General features: G+C 37.2%; 1 protein-coding gene across 15 annotated transcripts in view; it reads right to left on the bottom strand.

Moving 5' to 3' along the window:
• The window catches only part of adgrb2 (adhesion G protein-coupled receptor B2), a 389,817-nt gene that overhangs the window by 75,926 nt on the left and 296,099 nt on the right, over positions 1-17,792 (bottom strand). For all 15 annotated transcript variants that reach the window (XM_058404654.1, XM_058404659.1, XM_058404647.1 and 12 more), the window contains 3 exons: positions 14,239-14,342; positions 11,467-11,569; positions 8,476-8,626 (listed from right to left, as the gene is read on the bottom strand). In XM_058404654.1, coding sequence (XP_058260637.1) covers positions 8,476-8,626; positions 11,467-11,569; positions 14,239-14,342 — 358 coding nt within the window. The remainder of the gene's footprint in view (positions 1-8,475; positions 8,627-11,466; positions 11,570-14,238; positions 14,343-17,792) is intronic.

The raw sequence follows: 17,792 nt of genomic DNA, 5'->3' as shown, positions 1-17,792 counted from the left end.
TTCTCTTCTCTTCTCTTCTCTTCTCTTCTCTGCTGCTCTGCTCTTCCCTTCCCTTCCCCAAACTAAACTAAACTACAATACTGGCACTGTTCTATACTTCACTCTCCATCTATTTAACATGAGCATACTTTCAGATTTGCCCATATATTGTATTTTACCCTAACAATTTACTGCCACTTATTATGGATTAGGTCGCATGGAAGAGCAAGCTTCTTTAAGATAAGATGAGGTCGTTCGTCTGTGCATGATGTACAGACACGTGTTTACTCACATCCACAGAACATTTGCTAGATTTTACACAGAATAGTGAGAAAGACAAAAATGATCCACTGAGTAACAAATTACTGTATGCGGTGATGACTGGAAAGCTGTCCTAAATCACTTAAGTACTCTTTACAACTGTGCTGAGCAGAAAAGCATCTCAGATTATTGAATATTAAAGCATCAAAACATAAACAGCTATTAACAGTACTCTAAGGCGACATTAAGCAAATCCTCACTGAAAGTGGATATAGTAAGATTTAAATAAAAAACAAAAACAGACCACATTTTCCAATCTTTAGCTGTCTACTTGGTTGTAACGGCGCTCCACAACCACGTTTGAGTGGTGACTTTCTCCTAGCCTCGTAGCCTGGATCTCCCATGAGAGATGCGAGTCTGCTGGCCATAGATCGAGTTATTTTCATCAATGGCAGGGAGTTTTGCTCTGGTGTGCTGTTTTGTGGCATTGTTCTGATTATTTCTCTAGGCTTTGAGCCCTCTGGGCTTCATGTCACACTTGTGCAAATATGATTTCGGTTAACATTTTCTTGTTAAAACATTCCCCCAAGTCACATTCCAGCAGAGCCACCACTCAATTCAGCCCCCAAATATATCATTGCTGGGGTCTAAAATAAATAAATAAATAAATAAATAGTAATGTAAACCAAACAGACACTACAATTTCTTTGATATATATATTGTGCATTGTGGAAAAAAAAAAATCAAACAGAGCAATTTTCTTGCTTTTCTTTTTCTTTCGTTCACACAGAGGTGTATACGACAACAAAAACAAGCTTTTCTATTCAAATAAAGAAACGGAAACAGATATGTAAAGACCTAAAATAGTAGGCGTAAAAGTAAAAGTAAGATTACAATACACAACTAAGATACAGCTATTACCTGCACAGAAAGATTAACCCAGAATAGTAGAATAGTAATCGACTTTTTAGTGTCTGACATTTTTTAAAAGGCAGTCAGACATTGTGGAATTTCAGTGTGAGGTGTCTTCACGTTTTCTTTTGGAATAACCTTTCACAGATTTTTAGTGTTTGAGGATAAATTTTAGATGCTTATGAACAAGCACTTGGGGCATCTCAGAGAGCAGAAGTGGGTTTCAGGTCAACATTTACTTTGAAGATAAAAACACAACAAACCATTTTTGGTTTTTTTTGGAACTTTTCTAGAAGTATATTAATAGTAGGCTAGGTAAAAACAGAAATGGTCAAGAAGTGGTTAAGGCTCTGGGTTGTTGATTGGAAGATCAGGGTTCAAGCCCCAGCACCACCAAGCTGCTCTGGGGGTGCCGTATCATGACTGACACAGTGCTCTGACCCCAACCTTCCAAGGATAAGATATGTAGAGGAAGAATTTCACTGTGCTGTAATGTATATGTGACAAATAATGGCTACTTACAGAAAAACTTCAAATTCCAAAAGTCTTGAGTATCTACTTTTATATGAGCTTTATATTAAGCACCACTGTAGAGTGTGACATGACAAAGACATTCAATGCTGATCACGGACACATTTTTTTTTAAAAGAGGTAAACACAGCTTTATAACGCTCTTTTAACATCAAAAGTTATGCATTGATAGAATAGATAAATCCATTTGGTTTTTAAGTATGCATCCACTCCACTCCAGCTTAAGGTTTCCCCAGCGACCATCTGAGCAGCTTCATTTATTATTGGTAAACAAAGCAGATGCAGAAAAATGAAAAGTACAGGCTAACAGTGAGGATGCACTCAATAACACAGTTGCTGTAAGAAAACCCAGAGCTCTCATTTATCAACACTGTTTAAAAAAAAAAAAAAAAAAAAAGCTTTCTTGTGCATAACACTCAAAAGTCTCGTATGAACATTAATTTTATGATTTGTCAAATGTGTGTATGAGTCAATAAATACAATTAATAATTAAAATGAATAAAATCGCTAAACTGATTTTAGCTTACATGAATGTGCATGTTACTGCTAATGCTAGAAAAATGCTATGGATCGTTTTGTAACATGGTTGTGCTCCAATAAATAATTGATTGACACTGAGTAGTTTGCCTACATAGTAATAACACCAACGATGTGCTAGCAAATGATTTATTACAGTAGTTACACTTTAGAAAACAGCTATTACAGTAAGTAAACTGTACAATTATTACAGTTATCAAACTGTACAAGTCCTCTCTTCAAGTGTTGGGACATTTCCATGTGCAATAATCATAATAATAATGGGTGCAATAGTTTCTAGTTATAATTACGGGCCTTTCATGTACGATACACCTTCACCATTATCACCTATTTAAAAATGATCACCAATTTACAATCCTTGTGTGCCATCTGACAGTTCTACACTATTAATTGTATAGTATTTGTACAGTATATGTATTTATTTATTCTATTTTATTCTAATCCCCCTGGGATGAATAAAGTTCTCGGAATCTTGAGTCTGAGGACATACTTAAATACTGCTGTGTTCTTAGTATTATGGAAAATAAATAAATAAAAACAGGTAAAAGAGTAATGCTAGGTTCACAAATACAGCGACCTTAGAACAACAACAACAGAGCAATCAGCGATCGTTCATTTATAATAAGGAGCTATCAACTTCTGGTAATATAAGCCACAGCAACAGTTGGCGATTAGATGTGGCCATGTCCAGTGACGCAAGAAAGTTGGTGCAGACTTGGTGCAGCGCCTGTTTTAGCAGCTGATTTGTTGTCAAGTGGAATGCTAGTTGTGTCACAATACAGCAACTGGTCACTTGTGTAAATGTAGTTTAAAACCTCTGCTTTGCTAATAATAATTATTATAAAACTAACATTATAATATACCAGCTAATAATTAGTCTTGTGTTGCCAGACATTCAGACTGATGGCAGAATGTCTGGACTCCATAGCAGCTTTTATTAGACAAGGACCGCCTAAAAGGGGGTCTGACTGACATGTAAAGCAACCAATCATAGTTTGTTTTATTCAGCATCATGTTACAGGCATTAAAATGTAATGCTGATGTCACCCCCCCAAGAAAAAACAGATCGGTGTGCGACCATAGATCGATCATTTAAAAAAATCGGACAAATAAATGAGTCTTTACCGTGAACTTAACCTGAACTTTAGCTGATAATCAAAAGCTCTTATTATCTCAGTGTCTAAACACAACAACTTCTTTCTTTCATGAACAAAGCAGAACATCATTATAGCCCTGTTTCCAGGTGGACTGTCTCCCAGAAACCTGTAGAATGCAATCAGAAGATGACTTTGGTACTCCTGAAGTGTTTCTATTTTTGTGCCCCAGACGTTCAGGCAAGGGTTTGTGGGTGTCTGAGACTACGCTCCTGTCTGTCAGCACAGAGCTGGACTTCTTTCACACCTAAAGCTGAAATGTATTGATGCGTGGCTTATTTGAGTTGGCATAGTACACATTTTCTGTCAATTCTAACCCGACATCTAGGATCACACTATTACAGGACGGTCAGGCAGCTCAGGATCATCTTATTACAGTGTCTTTTTTCCCTTCCGGTTTAATAATCATCTACATCTAATCTACAGTTATACAGACACAGGGAATAACTGTACTGTTACATTTTATTTCTTTTTTTCCATCTCGGTGTGTATGAGTGTAAATGTTTGGATGGAGTCCCTCCTGCTGCTGCATCTCTAATGTGTTTGCCATCGCAGTCGGGAAGGACTGCTTTAGCCATGTGGTAATTGCACCTATCAATTATGCTGTTGCTTTGTCTGGTGCACTGTGTTCACACTTAATGAGCATGTCTCTGAAATATTCATGTAATTAACAATGCTCTGATTAACTCCGCAATTTGAGCACAATTAGAAAAACTCTCATGTAAAGTAAGGAGGAAAATGAAAGAAGAATGCAAAAAGGGAAAGGAAAACAGTGACCAGGTTTATCAAGTGGTCTGGGAGTTAATTGTATGCGGCTGTTGCAACAACTTCAATAGTAATGGCTCCTTGAGACTGATATATAAAATAAATGAACTAAATTACCTTCTGTTGATAAAAGAACTACAGCCTCATTTTAAAATGATGAGATATGTTAATATGATGCTATCTTTCAAAGCTAGAGCCAGTTTAAGCTTTTTGGAACCATTAAAGAAAATTTAGCTCATTGACCATAATTCAGGGAAATTTTCCAGTATTTAGAAATGTGTGTGTGTGTGAGAGAGTGTATTTTTTACTACTACCTACCTCCAGTTTATATACTGCAGCAGCATATTAAAGGCATAAATGTTGAAGGCCAACAAAGCAATAAAATGTTCTTAATAGGGGAAAAAAATAAATCTGCAACATGCATCATTTAAAAACAAAGACATTTTTTTCCAGAATAAACGTTCCTGGTCCATTTACATTTATTTAGGAGCTGCTATAGTGGAAATGCTGTCACTGTATCTGCTCAGATTCTCTCTGCAGAATCGATAAGCATCCGAAGCCAACACAAGTATAGATGTAATTGCTTAGATATCTCCTCAATTCTACATACTTCTGATGCGATTGTATGAATTTTTATTTTCGTTGTGACATCTGTAACATGTTCTACGGCGACAATGCTAAGCAGAAGTGGCACGCCATATTGTGGCACATCAGTCTGTTGCGCTGAATCGAATGGAAGGAGGCAGATTGAGGAACGGCATGAGGTTGAACAGAGCAGAAGTTTCATGTCGTACTGTGCTGCATCACTCATCCAAAGGAAAACATAGATAGATGCAGTCAAACATGGTGCTGTGGTCCGTGGGGTGTTTCATTTGTCCTTTAGTGTGACGTAGGTACATAAAAATACTATATTTCCTGTTCACTGCTTAGTAATAGATGTGACATCAGTCGAGGCATTGTTCAATTTATATCAGTAGTAATGTTACGCGGAGTTTCTTAGAATAAAGGATACGCTCACCTGCTGTTCAAACTAAAAAATAAAATAAGCCTGTTGAATTGAGTTAACTCAGATGTGTTCCATGTGACTGAATTGGGTAACGTTAAAGATTTGAGTGTGTGTATTTAGGGGAAGTGGTAGCTTGAAAGATTGTGAGGTCGAATCCAAGGTCTGCCAAGCTGCTACTGCTGGGCCTCTGAGCAATGCCCCTAACCCCAAATTGGTCAGTTGTATAAAATGAGATGATGATCTATCTGAATAAGGTCGCCTGCCAAATGGCAGAAATGTAAATGTAAATTTATGAATAAAACCAAAACACTAAGCTCACACCTGAGCTGGGAATCAAACCCACAAGGCTGGTGTTTCGCAACAGACACATTACCACTACACTATTCTATACAATGTTTTAATTGACTAAATGTAACACTGTACTTCCCATCAGCAGCAACAGTAATCCAGTAACTTGAATTCTAAATTCTAACTAGTGATTAGAAACTTGTTTAAGTTTAGTAAATGCAATTTTTCTATGTAAAGAGTTTTTCTTAAATCTGACTGACCACATTCACTTTTTTCCAGTGTGCAATTATCTAATCATGGACAGTCAACAATCAACAATTAAAGGTCAAGAGTTCAAGCCTTAGCACCGCCAAGCTGCCACTGTTTCATCCATGAGCAAGGCTCTTAACATTTCTGGCATTTTGGCAGACACCCTTATCCAGAGCAACTTACATTTTATTGAGGGTTAAGGGCCTTGCTCAGGAGCCCAGCAGTGGAAACTTGGTGGACATGGAATTTGAACTCACAACCTTCTGAGCAGCAATCCAACACCTTAACCAGTAAACTCCCACCTCCCCTTAACCCTTTCTACCCCAAGGATGCTGTATCATAGCTGCTCCTGTGCTCTGACCCCAGCTTCCTAACCAACTGGGACATGCGAAGAAAAAAACTTTCACTGTGCTGTAATGTTTATGTGAAGGTTAGGTTTTTTTCTTCTAATCAACCTATCAAGAAGATCATACAGATACTGATGAAGAGTTTCAGTGAACGTTCTCTTTAATCATCGGCATGGCAACGTTTCAGATGTCCGTCAGAAATCTTCAGGAATTCTCATGAATTTATATAGAAGCAGTTCAGCAATTGAAACCTCCCCTGCTGATGGGGAAGATCAGATCTCAGACTAGTTTAAGCTACTGTACCTCAAAACAACCACTCTTTACATCCGTGTTGAGCAGAAAAGTATCTCAAATCACACAACACTTCGAACCTTGAGGTATATGTGGCTTACAGAAGCAGAAGGGCACATGGCTTTTTACTCCTGTCAGCTAGTTTGTTTCATAGTAATGCTTCATGGTATCACTGTTGACGAGTGCCGTAGACTCTGAACAGATGAGACATCTGGTTTGAATGTGATGCAGGAAGAATACACACTCACACAGTTCTGCGTGTATTCATCTTTAAATACTATGCTTTTTATGTTGCTTTTTGCCAGTCAGAGCAGACACTGTAAGTGAAATGAAAAAGCTCCTGAAAGCCTGTGAATGGTTCGACCCCCTGTATATGTCTCAAGACATATGTCTTTTCTGTATATGTCTCAAGTGCTTGGTTCAGTCTTCAAAAAATTTCCTGAATATCCACGCCAGTTGACGACCCCAGTACAAAGCATTATTAGGTGTCAGTGACTAAAACTTTCTCAATTGATTAAGTCAGTCAGTAGCAACAACACTGGTATATGTCATCCTTATATAATATATAATTTATATCATTATGACAGGAAAGTAAAGAAAAAAAAGGTTACTCCTGTCAACATTAACAGAGAAGTTCACTTCCAGAACAAACATCTACAGTACAAATAATTTCTTCACCCCCTTGTCATCCAAGATGTTCATGTCTCTCTTTCTTCAGTTGTAAAGAAATAATGTTTTTTGAGGAAAACATTTCAGGATTTTTTTTCCATATAGTGGACTTCATATGGTACCCGTGAGTTTGAACTTCCAAAATGCAGCTCTAAACCATCCCAGCCCAGGAAGGAGGCTCTTATCTAGCCAAATCATCTTAGAAAAATTAAAAATGGTTTACTTTTTAACTACAAAAGCTCATCTAGCACTAGCTCTGGGATGCGCATCAGCGACGCTACGTACTATGTAATCACGTCGAAAGGTCACGTGTGATGTAGGTGGAACTACAGACCCAGTGTTTATTAGTGTGGAGAAGGAGGAAGTTAAAAGTTATATGTCCTTTTGTTTAAAATGCACTTCCTTGGTCTTTGCACGTTCGCTTTGTAAGCACTGCGTCTGTAGTTCCGCCTACGTCATGCGTGACCTTTCAATGTGATTGCATAGTATGTAGCATCGTGGAGCTAGTGCTAGACAAGCTTTTGTGGTTAAAAAGTATACAATTTTTTATTTTTCTAAGAAAATGACCAGTGGTTTGGCTAGATAAGAGCCTTCTTCCTGGGCTGGGATCGTTTAGAGCTCTTTGACGCTGCATTTAAACTGCATTTTGGAAGTTCAAACTCGCGGGCACCATTGAAGTCCACTATATGGAGAAAAATCCTTTTCTCAGAAAACATCATTTCTTTATGACTCAAGAAAGAAAGGGTGAGGAAATAATTTTTAGATTTTTGTTCTGGAAGTGAACTTCTCCTTTAAGGAAGCATGCCCAGAATTTGCACATGGTTCAGGTAAAAGATTTTTTTGTTACATTAAGAATGGGGGAATAAAAATAAACAGGTGAAATATCTGCCTGACTGATTACAGAATGTAGAGACTGAGCTTGGGTGACAGAATGAGACAGTTATGCTTGATTTTGGCATGCTGTGACACTCTGATTGTCAATGTTTTTCCATCACAAATGTAACTCTCATGTGTTTCAGAGAATGGCATGTTGGGATTTGTAGCTTTCTGCACTATTTATAGAAGACGTTATGAGTGTTTTAGACAATGCTTGCAATTCTGTTAGCGAGGAGTGAGGATGTCTGAGAGTTGATCCTTCTACATTATATTCTAAATAAACATGGAGAAAAACAGAAAAACAAATATATAACAATAAAATGAGAATTTTCTTCCCCTATGCATATAGCTGTGCATATTTCCATCAAGACACATGAATCCAATATTTTAACTGCTGATCATGCACTCAAGAGGAAAGTGCTATCTGAATTATTCTGCATACAGAAGCTCAAAGATGCCCATGATTGGCTCATGTCACTCTGACTGAAAGGTGAAAGAGAGTATGGCATCAGTCCCAGACCCCTGACAGCATGAGCAATTTTGCTGTCTTAAGCTTTAATTAGACCTTGTGTCGTGTGTGTGTGTGTGTGTGTTTATGTGATGTACGTACCCCAACCCAGGCACAGGAAACGCTTGCGAATAAGGCGTGACCTAATCTTGCCAATCACAGCAAGATAAGACTGCCACGCTTCCGTCAGAACCCAGCAGAAAGAGGCCAGAAAGAAGAAATGGAGAAAGGCAGCAGTCACAGTGCACAGCCCCTGAGAAATTTAAAGAGACACATAAAGAGACATTTTGCACAAATCTGCACTTTATTATGCACACATCTGCACTTTATTCATAACAGCCACACTGTTCTGACACATACATACATATTTCTATTCAATTTTTTATTCTACTTTTATGATACAGACAGTATCATAAAACAGTTCACAATATGTCATACTGTGTATGGTTGTGCATGTGACAAATAAAATTTTTACTTGAATTTGGAGAGAGAGAGAGAGAGAGAGAGAGAGCGAGCAAGAGACAGAGTGTGTGAAAGAGCAAGAATGAGAGCAAGAGTGTGTGTGTGCGTGTGTGTGGGGGGGGAGTGAGTGAGTGTGTGTGTGTGTATGGTATGTTATATTTATATCTTTTTTAGTCATATTAAAAAAAAGCCAAATAGTGGAGGCTGGGGTTTGATTTTAATAATTATCATTAATTCACTGCATTAATATTTATGTCACTAGTCGGTCTTCAGAAGTGTAGCCAGAAGAGAGTATATGTGTGTGTGTGTGTGTGTGTCTGTATGGTATGTTATATTTATATCTTATTTAGTTATATTAAAAAAAGCCAAATAGCGGAGGCTGGGGTTTGATTTTAATAATTATCATTAATTCACTGCATTAATATTTATGTCAATAGTCGGTCTTCAGAAGTGTAGCCAGAAGAGAGTATATGTGTGTGTGTGTGTATGTGTGTGTGTGTTTGTGTGTGTGTGTGTGTGTGTAGAATTGTACGAGGAAGCATGTTAAAAGGTCAAAGCTATTCTTCTTTTTCGAGGCATGGTGGGTGTCAGAGAGAGATGACGAGAGATAGGAAAAAGGCTGAAACACATTGGCATATAGGCATTTTCAGCACAAACATGGCACCTTAGTGACTACTCCATTGTTATGTGAATGTACTACATAATAACTCGTTTATAAGAGATTAATAAATGAACAGAATTGGAAGAAAGGCAAGTAAAAGATACCAGGATTTACCAACTGCAGTGCATTTACAGCAACAAAAACATTGGATTAACCATGTACAGATTTACACTCCATATAACCGAGGACACTAAATAAGGAATAAAACATGGAGTCTGCAATTACAGGATATAATCAATGATGAGTTGGTGTAGTGTAGCTGGATCTTAAAGTTCATTTTCCTCTAACAGCACATCCTAAAGAGTTTTATTTCTCTCATAACAAAGCGGCTTATTAATGAATGACACATTGTATTTTTATCCATTTATAGTTACATTTGATGACTGGAACATTTACAAGATATAAGACAAAAGCAATTTTGCTTGTCATGTTGCTGAGAAAATGGAGAGACCAATTAGAGAATCCTTTGCCCTTTGCAGTTGTGGAAAATCACCATTACTGACATGGAAATCAGAGACTTCTTCCATAAACATTCAACGAACATCATCTTACAGATAATGTATCCATATCATCTTTGATTAAATTTTTTATATATATATATATATATATATATATATATATATATATATATATACACATACATAAATAATATTATATTTATATTTAATATATTTAATATATATTAATTTTTTTTTAATTGTATAGTGCTTTTTAACAATGGATATTGGCATGAGAGCAGCTTTACAGAAATTCATGATATAAATGAAAAAAAAAATCCATTTCAATTTATATTTATTTCTAATTTCATAAGCCAGAGGCTATGGTTGCAAAAAAAAAAAAAAAAAAAAGGAAAAACCTCCTGAGACGAAGAAGAAACCTTGAGTGGAAGCAGATCCATCCTCATTACCAGATATAATAAATAATAATAATAATAATAATAATAACACATCTTTAACCTGTTTATGAGTGTGAAAGAGTTGTTACCATGGAAACAATAACCATATTTAATTTTTAAACTTGAACTGAATTGAATTGCAGCCAGAACTCCAAAGAGAGAGGTGCAGCGATAGAAAATGAATCACCCCATTCGGACCGATTCAAGAATTCATCAGCTCTGAGTTGTAAAGTGCTTTGAAATTCAACCCAAGTACCACGAGAAAAATTTATGGACCGGATTTCACAAGTCAAATATTACATTTGAATGAAAGGAACGCCTGAGGTAAGCGGAGTGTCTTTCAACATTCGGTGTTTTTTGTATTAACCCAGAGTGTCTGCTTTGATTTTGCGGCTGCGGTGTTCGTACCTCACACTCCTAACCTTTCATTGTGATTGACATCACTGACATGTAGCCGACCCAGAGAGCCCTCGATAAAGCTGCCAATCTAGAAACATGCTCCCTCAACTTGCTGTTTTCACTGAGACTGTATCTAACAGGATGTTCTGACAGGCAGGGAAAAGCACTAATTTGTGCAGGATTGCAGTGCGTGTCACTACGCCACTGTCACTGATGTGCATGGACAGATTTTTAAAGCCAGGTTAAATCTGGAACTGCGTGTGCTAATTGCTTTTCAGTCAGAGCTTTCCGGGTCTAGACAAGGGTCAAAGCATGATATTTATGGAGCAAATTGCAGGAAAGAGCTGTATTGCTGTTTCGAATATATATTAGAACAATCCAAAGAATACATGATTTTTATTCATGTAGTGATGTTTATTTACTCTCATTGTCAACTCCTCTTACTGTATATGTTATTAATGCGTCTTGTTTTGTAGAAATTCCAAAACACTGAATGTAACTAGAACATTCTAATTTTAATTGCAAACTGATTTTAGGAATTATATTATTATTATCAACTATTTTATTCCTTAAACATTTAACATCCTGGATTTGAAAAAACACAAGTTCTGACATTCACAGTCTATTCACAGCAAACACACATGTACTGTATACACACACACACACACACACTCACCTTGCTGAGTGTCTGAGACTGTCCCACGAGTATGAGTATATTAGAAGCCAGTATGGACAGACAGAAGTTCAGCAAAATGATGGACCTCTCAGAGCGAATGTACCTGAGGAATCAACAAATGAAGAAATTTCTAAATTATCAGTATTCTAAATTGATTTTATTAAATAGATGCAGACACACAATTTATAATGAAATAAATGATAAAGAAATCACTCAGGAAAGAAAATTCATGTTCCTTGTTCTAATTTAGCTTTAAATGATGGCTGTAGAAGACAGTCACAGCTGCACCACATGCTACAACAGCCTTAATTCACCACCAGCAGCAATAATTCTGGGTAATTTTTCCACGGACTAAAAAATTGTGCTTTATCCTGCCTATATGTGGCTCTAGATATAAATGCATTTAAGGGCAACAAGGCCAAAAAGGCTTTGTGCAGCAGTACAATGGTTTGCCTCAACGAATCAATAGCCTGCTTTTTTGCTGTTTTCTTGCATGAACGTCTGGGGAAAGCAGTAATAAACGGGTCAATAGTGTCTCATGTATTGTAGGCTTGGAACAAATTTCAGAACTATTTCACAACCATTAATATACCACTACTACAACTATCACTACTACTATTTAGAATAATAATAACACATGCTATTTGTGTTTCACATCAAAACATAAAACCATAAATGGCAAAAAAAAATCCCAGAAAAACAAAATCAAGAACAATAAGAATCAGCAAAGAAAGTAAAAGTACTAAATTACAATACTATGACTACTACTACTAATAATAATAATAAAATACAATGTGTCTTTAAATGCTTTTTACAAATATGAATATTTGCAAAATGTCTAAATCCAGTAGCAAAAATTTCCAGACTGTTTGCAGAAAATGGCTAAACACTGCTTCATCTGATCTCTTAATGTTTACATTAAAATATATCAGAAACTCAGCATTAAAACATTCTGACTACAAGAATTCCATAGTTACTCAAATTTCACTACTAATAAAATTCTTATAGTTCTAATAAAACTATTATAATTTCATAACTACAAGAACTTTATCACAAGAAAACTTTTAAAATTCCATAACTATTACAATGCAATGTACCAAACGAATCTTAGATAGATACTTTATTCTATCTATCTATCTATCTATCTATCTATCTATCTATCTATCTATCTATCTATCTATCTATCTATCTATCTATCTATCTATTTCCTCTTAATGAATAGGAATCTATCTATCTATCTATCTAGGCAACACATTTGGTCAATTGGATAACTGCAAAAAAGTGACCTGTGAGTATATAGTCAATTACTAAATTACTTAATTATTTTTTTTTCCAGTGAGATCACTGGTCTGGAATATCAAATTGCTGTTGACTCACTGGTTTATGTGAAGAAAGATAATGATCTGTCACTGATTTAAATTTCATTGTGTATGCTTTTCCATCTAATACACCTGAGTTTAAAGGTGGCAATTAGCAACACTATGGAAATACCAACACTACTCAGGAAATGTCGCTGAACTGTGGTGAAGGTCAAGCCTGCCCTGGGCACTGTACGTTCTATGGCCATGCATTGCAGTGGATTGTCTTAAAAACCCATTTAGGAGAGTCACCACACTGTGAAGGATTCAGAGTCATGGTCAGTGGGAGTAAACAAATACTCATCTAAGCTCTGTTTGTGCCCAGGACACAATGTTAGTCGTCGCTCCAGGCCATCTGCCACAGACAGGCTGCTGTGTTTTGCGTCTTCACAATAACAACTGAGCTAGCATTCACCACATTATGCTGCCTGTCCCTCATCTACTCCATAAGACATCTAATTGCAGTTTTATCTCGGTGTGCGTCCACCCCCATTTGAATAATCCCTCACGGGAAGCTGCCTAAGTCTACAAATTAAATTTGGTTTGGTTCAGTTTCAGCAGAAGACTATATTCACTTCCCAAAGAACAGGTCAAAAATACCCTATTCAAATATTTATCTAAAGTGGCACAGAATCAAAGACAATTTATCTAGTATGAAATCTGCATGGTTAAATGCAGCAGATGAACTTGATGAAAGTCTTTCTTTTAGAAAGTCATAACAATTTATTGTGCATGGCTCTCATATTCCTTTTGCACGCCCCATCAGGAGGATCTGTGTCTATTCCTATATACAGCTGTACATTATATAGCTAATAGACACAAGACGAAATTTATGAAATTGCACTAGGGAGACTGAAGGAGTGAACAATGGTAAACGGAATATAGTGGTTAAGAAAAGAAAATTCCCAGGTTGATGATGCATAAAGAGGACATACAGTGCCTTGCATATTTGCTCAACATGATGATACCACCACCATGCTTCTCTGAGGGGATGATGCTCTCAGGGTGACAACGCAGCAGGTACATTTTGGATTCATTAGACGAGAAAACATTTTCGCTAATGTCTTGTTGCTGAATGAAACTTTGTACTTAACTTATTCTAATAGGTCCTTCATCCTGTTCTCTTACAAATTCTGAGAGCATGTGTATATGTTTATATATTATTATATTTAATAAAATTTTTTTTACCTTAATTGCACTCCACTCAAATAATTATGTGGATTGAAGCTAAATACTTTTGAAATTACAACTTTTACCTTTGAATTCCCCTTGCTCACAGTTTTTATAGATTCAGCCCTAAGTATTCCAGTTTATAAGATTAAAAATTGGTGGCAAGTTCAAGGAGGTGAACACACTTATGTAGGCCACTGTAGATTAAAGCTTTGCCTAGGGGAGAGGTTTGAGATTTCCTTACCTCCAAGAAGCAGCATAGATGATCAGCAAGATGAGTAAAGCCATGCAGGACACTCCACAGCCTACCATGAGTGGTACGGAGGGCATACTGGACACTCCCATATCCTGTGTGTGAGTAAACGAGAGAAAAAAATGTGCATATAAATAAATAATAATTATCCACTGTGTTAAAAGGCTCATTGTGGTCAGTGAATTATCTACAATGTACTAATTGATGCACTTATGCATATATAAGCATTTTGGTATTTTGAGATCATGAGACTTATTGCAGTATTTTACAACATCCTTGTGAATGTCAGAGGCTCTGACAATTGGAGATCACCGAAAATAAAACCCATGTGAGCAGGGAGGTGACTCTATTTGCCACTGAATCATGTTGCCAGTCAGTTCAGAAAGTCCCCCTACTTGCACAAATCTTAAGGCTCTTTAATCCAGGCCAGGGGTCATCAACTGGCAGAAAACCATCTGGATGTGAATCCAGAAAAAAGAATTTACCATACTGAACCATCACAGCTTCAGAGCACAGAAGACTTTCTGCTGTGGATTTTCTAATGACATAAATGTATTCATTTTATTCAATATTCAGTATTTTAGCTAAAGGCAATGCATTGAACTAGAGACTAGATAGAGAGAGCTAGTCAGGAAGTATTGTTTTAACCCTTTCATATTTATAGCCATAAATATTGACCTTCTATTTAAATGTATTCATTTTAGTAGACATATCGAGCAACAAGGGCTACAGTACAATTTTTTTTTATTGAAATATATATTTTTTTAATGTAATAATTTTTTATTAATTAAGTAATTTTATTTATTTATTTATTTATTTATTTATTTATTGAGTGGTGACAAGTTAAGCATTAAGAGTTTATAGAAGAGGTGGGTTAGCGTTTTTTTTAAAGATTGTGATGGATTCTGTTGGATTGGGGTTGGAAGTTCATTCTGTTCATTCAATGAGGGACCACCAGTAAACAAATCATTAATGGTGTAATGGTTGGCATATATTATGACATTAGTTGCACATGAAGATCTTTGTCAGATAGGAATTTTTTGTAATTAGTTCTTTAAAAATCTTACGGAATTGAAGACACTGGACTAAACTAAGTGCATACATGTAGAATGTAGGGTGTGGCGTTGCAGATAACACTGAAGGGAAAGGCTGTGTTAGTCTGGATTTTCAGTTTTAAATAATAAACTCTGCAAATGTTGCTGCATATGTTCAGTCATTTACTGAAGAATCTCAATTCTGGCAAAAGGCTTTCCTGTGCTAGACATAGCACTAACCCATCCAGATATGGGGTTGAGTGAGAGGGTGTTTGTGTGAAAGAGAGAGAGAGAATAAAAAGAACACCTAGTAAAAGCAGCAGGAAGTGCATTAGTGGAGAGGTGTGGAGGTTCAAAGCTGCGGGTTTTATAAAAGTTTCATGGCTACAGTACGGCTGGCAGAGTTGGCAGGCGCTGCCATTGCAGGTGGCAGAGAAAGGCTAGTAGCTGCCAAGCTCAACCTTTCATCTTTAGCTTAGCCTGATGCCCACAGCATGCTAATAACCGGCTCAGTGGTAGCTAGTCCACACGAGCGCTCTGGTTTTCATGCAGGTTTCTCCGAATAACTGAGGCTACTAAAATTTCTTTAAGCAATAACTGCAATAGGGATGAGAGTGTGAGAGTGAGAGAGAGAAAAAGAGAGAGAGAGAGAAGAACAAGCTCGAACTTCAATCAAAGCAAAAGAAGAGGAGGAGAAGTGGTTTGGGGATTCAGAGAAATCCTGAGTTTGCCATGTACCTATCAAACATGTCTCAGGTTAGAAAGATATCCAATATTTAAATTACTAATGGATGGAGGAAATGTTTTGAAGTTGTGGCCTTTCAATAGACACAAATAAACAGAAGACTGGAAAGAAAAAGGAAGCTTGACAGAGAGAGAACGAGAGAGAGAGAGAGAGAGAGAGAGAGAGAGAGAGAGAGATACATAAATGTGTTTATTCAGATCAAGCATTAATGCCATGGATTAAACTAGAAGTCATGTCTCTCACTTATATTCACACAATATATGGTTTTCATTTCTGCTAATGATGTTTAATTTACATTGCACTCCACTACTTAAACTCTACTTAATATATAACATATTAGCTGCGCATAATACTCTAAAAAATAATTTGAATTAAAACTACTACTTGTAAACAGGTAGACAACATGATAGAGAGATAAAGAGAGAGAGAGAGAGAGAATAGCACCTCTACCATAAACACTGGCCTAAATAGTGTGATAGACTGCAGCACGTGTCACATATCTCTTCACCTCCTACTGCATACTAAAAATCAGACGCCACAAATTACAAAACACATCATATAGCCATCAATCCCAGCAGTCCCTGGGGCAGTATAGAGCTCCTAACGAGCGGCAGCCGCATCTATTTTCAACCCACCAGGTTTACCCTACTTCTCTTGCCCCATGTAGTGCCCACAGTCTGTTTATCACTCTCTCTCTTGCTCTCTCTCTCTCGCTCTCTCTCTCTCTCTCCCTCATGTGCCTTTTACTCTGCTATAACTCATTATGACAAGAAGAAAGTGGGAAAGAAGAAAGAAAAGGTGCAGTTGAATACAGACAGCAGGGGACAGAGAGCAAAATGGGGAAGTCCCAAACCAAAAGACAGAATTTAAATGAAATGGATAAGACCTTGTGAGATCTAAAGTAGGCCCAAGACCTTCAAGACTCTCTACCTTCTGTAGTGAAGCTTCTTGGAGCAAAATCAGGAGACCCAGTACTATTGTAGCATATGGTAAGGCTGTCCTTCAGGTTCCCAAGATACTTGTTATCGCTGGAGTAGCTCAGAGAGTAGACGAGTGTGAGAGATGACAGTCTGGGAAGTTGGGATGTTGGGACTGTGATGGAGGCCCAAAGCTCAATGCATGAACCTGCTGACCCATCACTGTGTTCTTGGAATCATACTGAGGCCCAAACCTGTTTTCTTTAACCCAATATAGCATGAGTAATGATGTCCCTGAACAACACAGCCATCTAATTGGCAATTTAAATGTATGCAGTGTTGTTCAGGCTTACTGGAAGGAAACTTAGAAATGGTTTATTCCAACAACACTACAGGGAAGTATTAGTAACAAAGGTTTAATGTATAAATGTCTCCAGTGAATTGTTATTTAAGCAGAGTCAGAATGAAAATGTGCTTTATTTTTCATGTAGGCCACACTGGTCTGGCTGGGAGATGAACAAATCTCCAAACAAGAGAATAGACAAGTAGACCAACATACCAACAGGCAGACCAGTCAGACACCAGCTGGAATAGTAAACTTCAACTAGCTTAGCTCAACACCAGATATACCAGGTCAATACCCTCTAGGCCAGCATAAGAGTAGCTAGACAATTCCAACACCAGTTCAACCAGCCTAACTCCATATAGACACTTAACTCTATCCAGAGAATTCCAACACCAGCTACACCAACCTAACTAGCCTAACAACCAGCTTCACAAGCCTCCAAGATCAGCCCCAGACCAGATACGCTGTTCCAACAAAAGCTACAACAACCTAACACCAGTTAG

The sequence above is a fragment of the Hemibagrus wyckioides genome, linkage group LG12 (assembly GCF_019097595.1).
Source record: "Hemibagrus wyckioides isolate EC202008001 linkage group LG12, SWU_Hwy_1.0, whole genome shotgun sequence".
Taxonomy (NCBI): Eukaryota; Metazoa; Chordata; class Actinopteri; order Siluriformes; family Bagridae; genus Hemibagrus; species Hemibagrus wyckioides.
The sequence above is the reverse complement of the archived record's forward strand: the minus strand, read 5'-3'. Positions and strand labels throughout refer to the sequence as shown.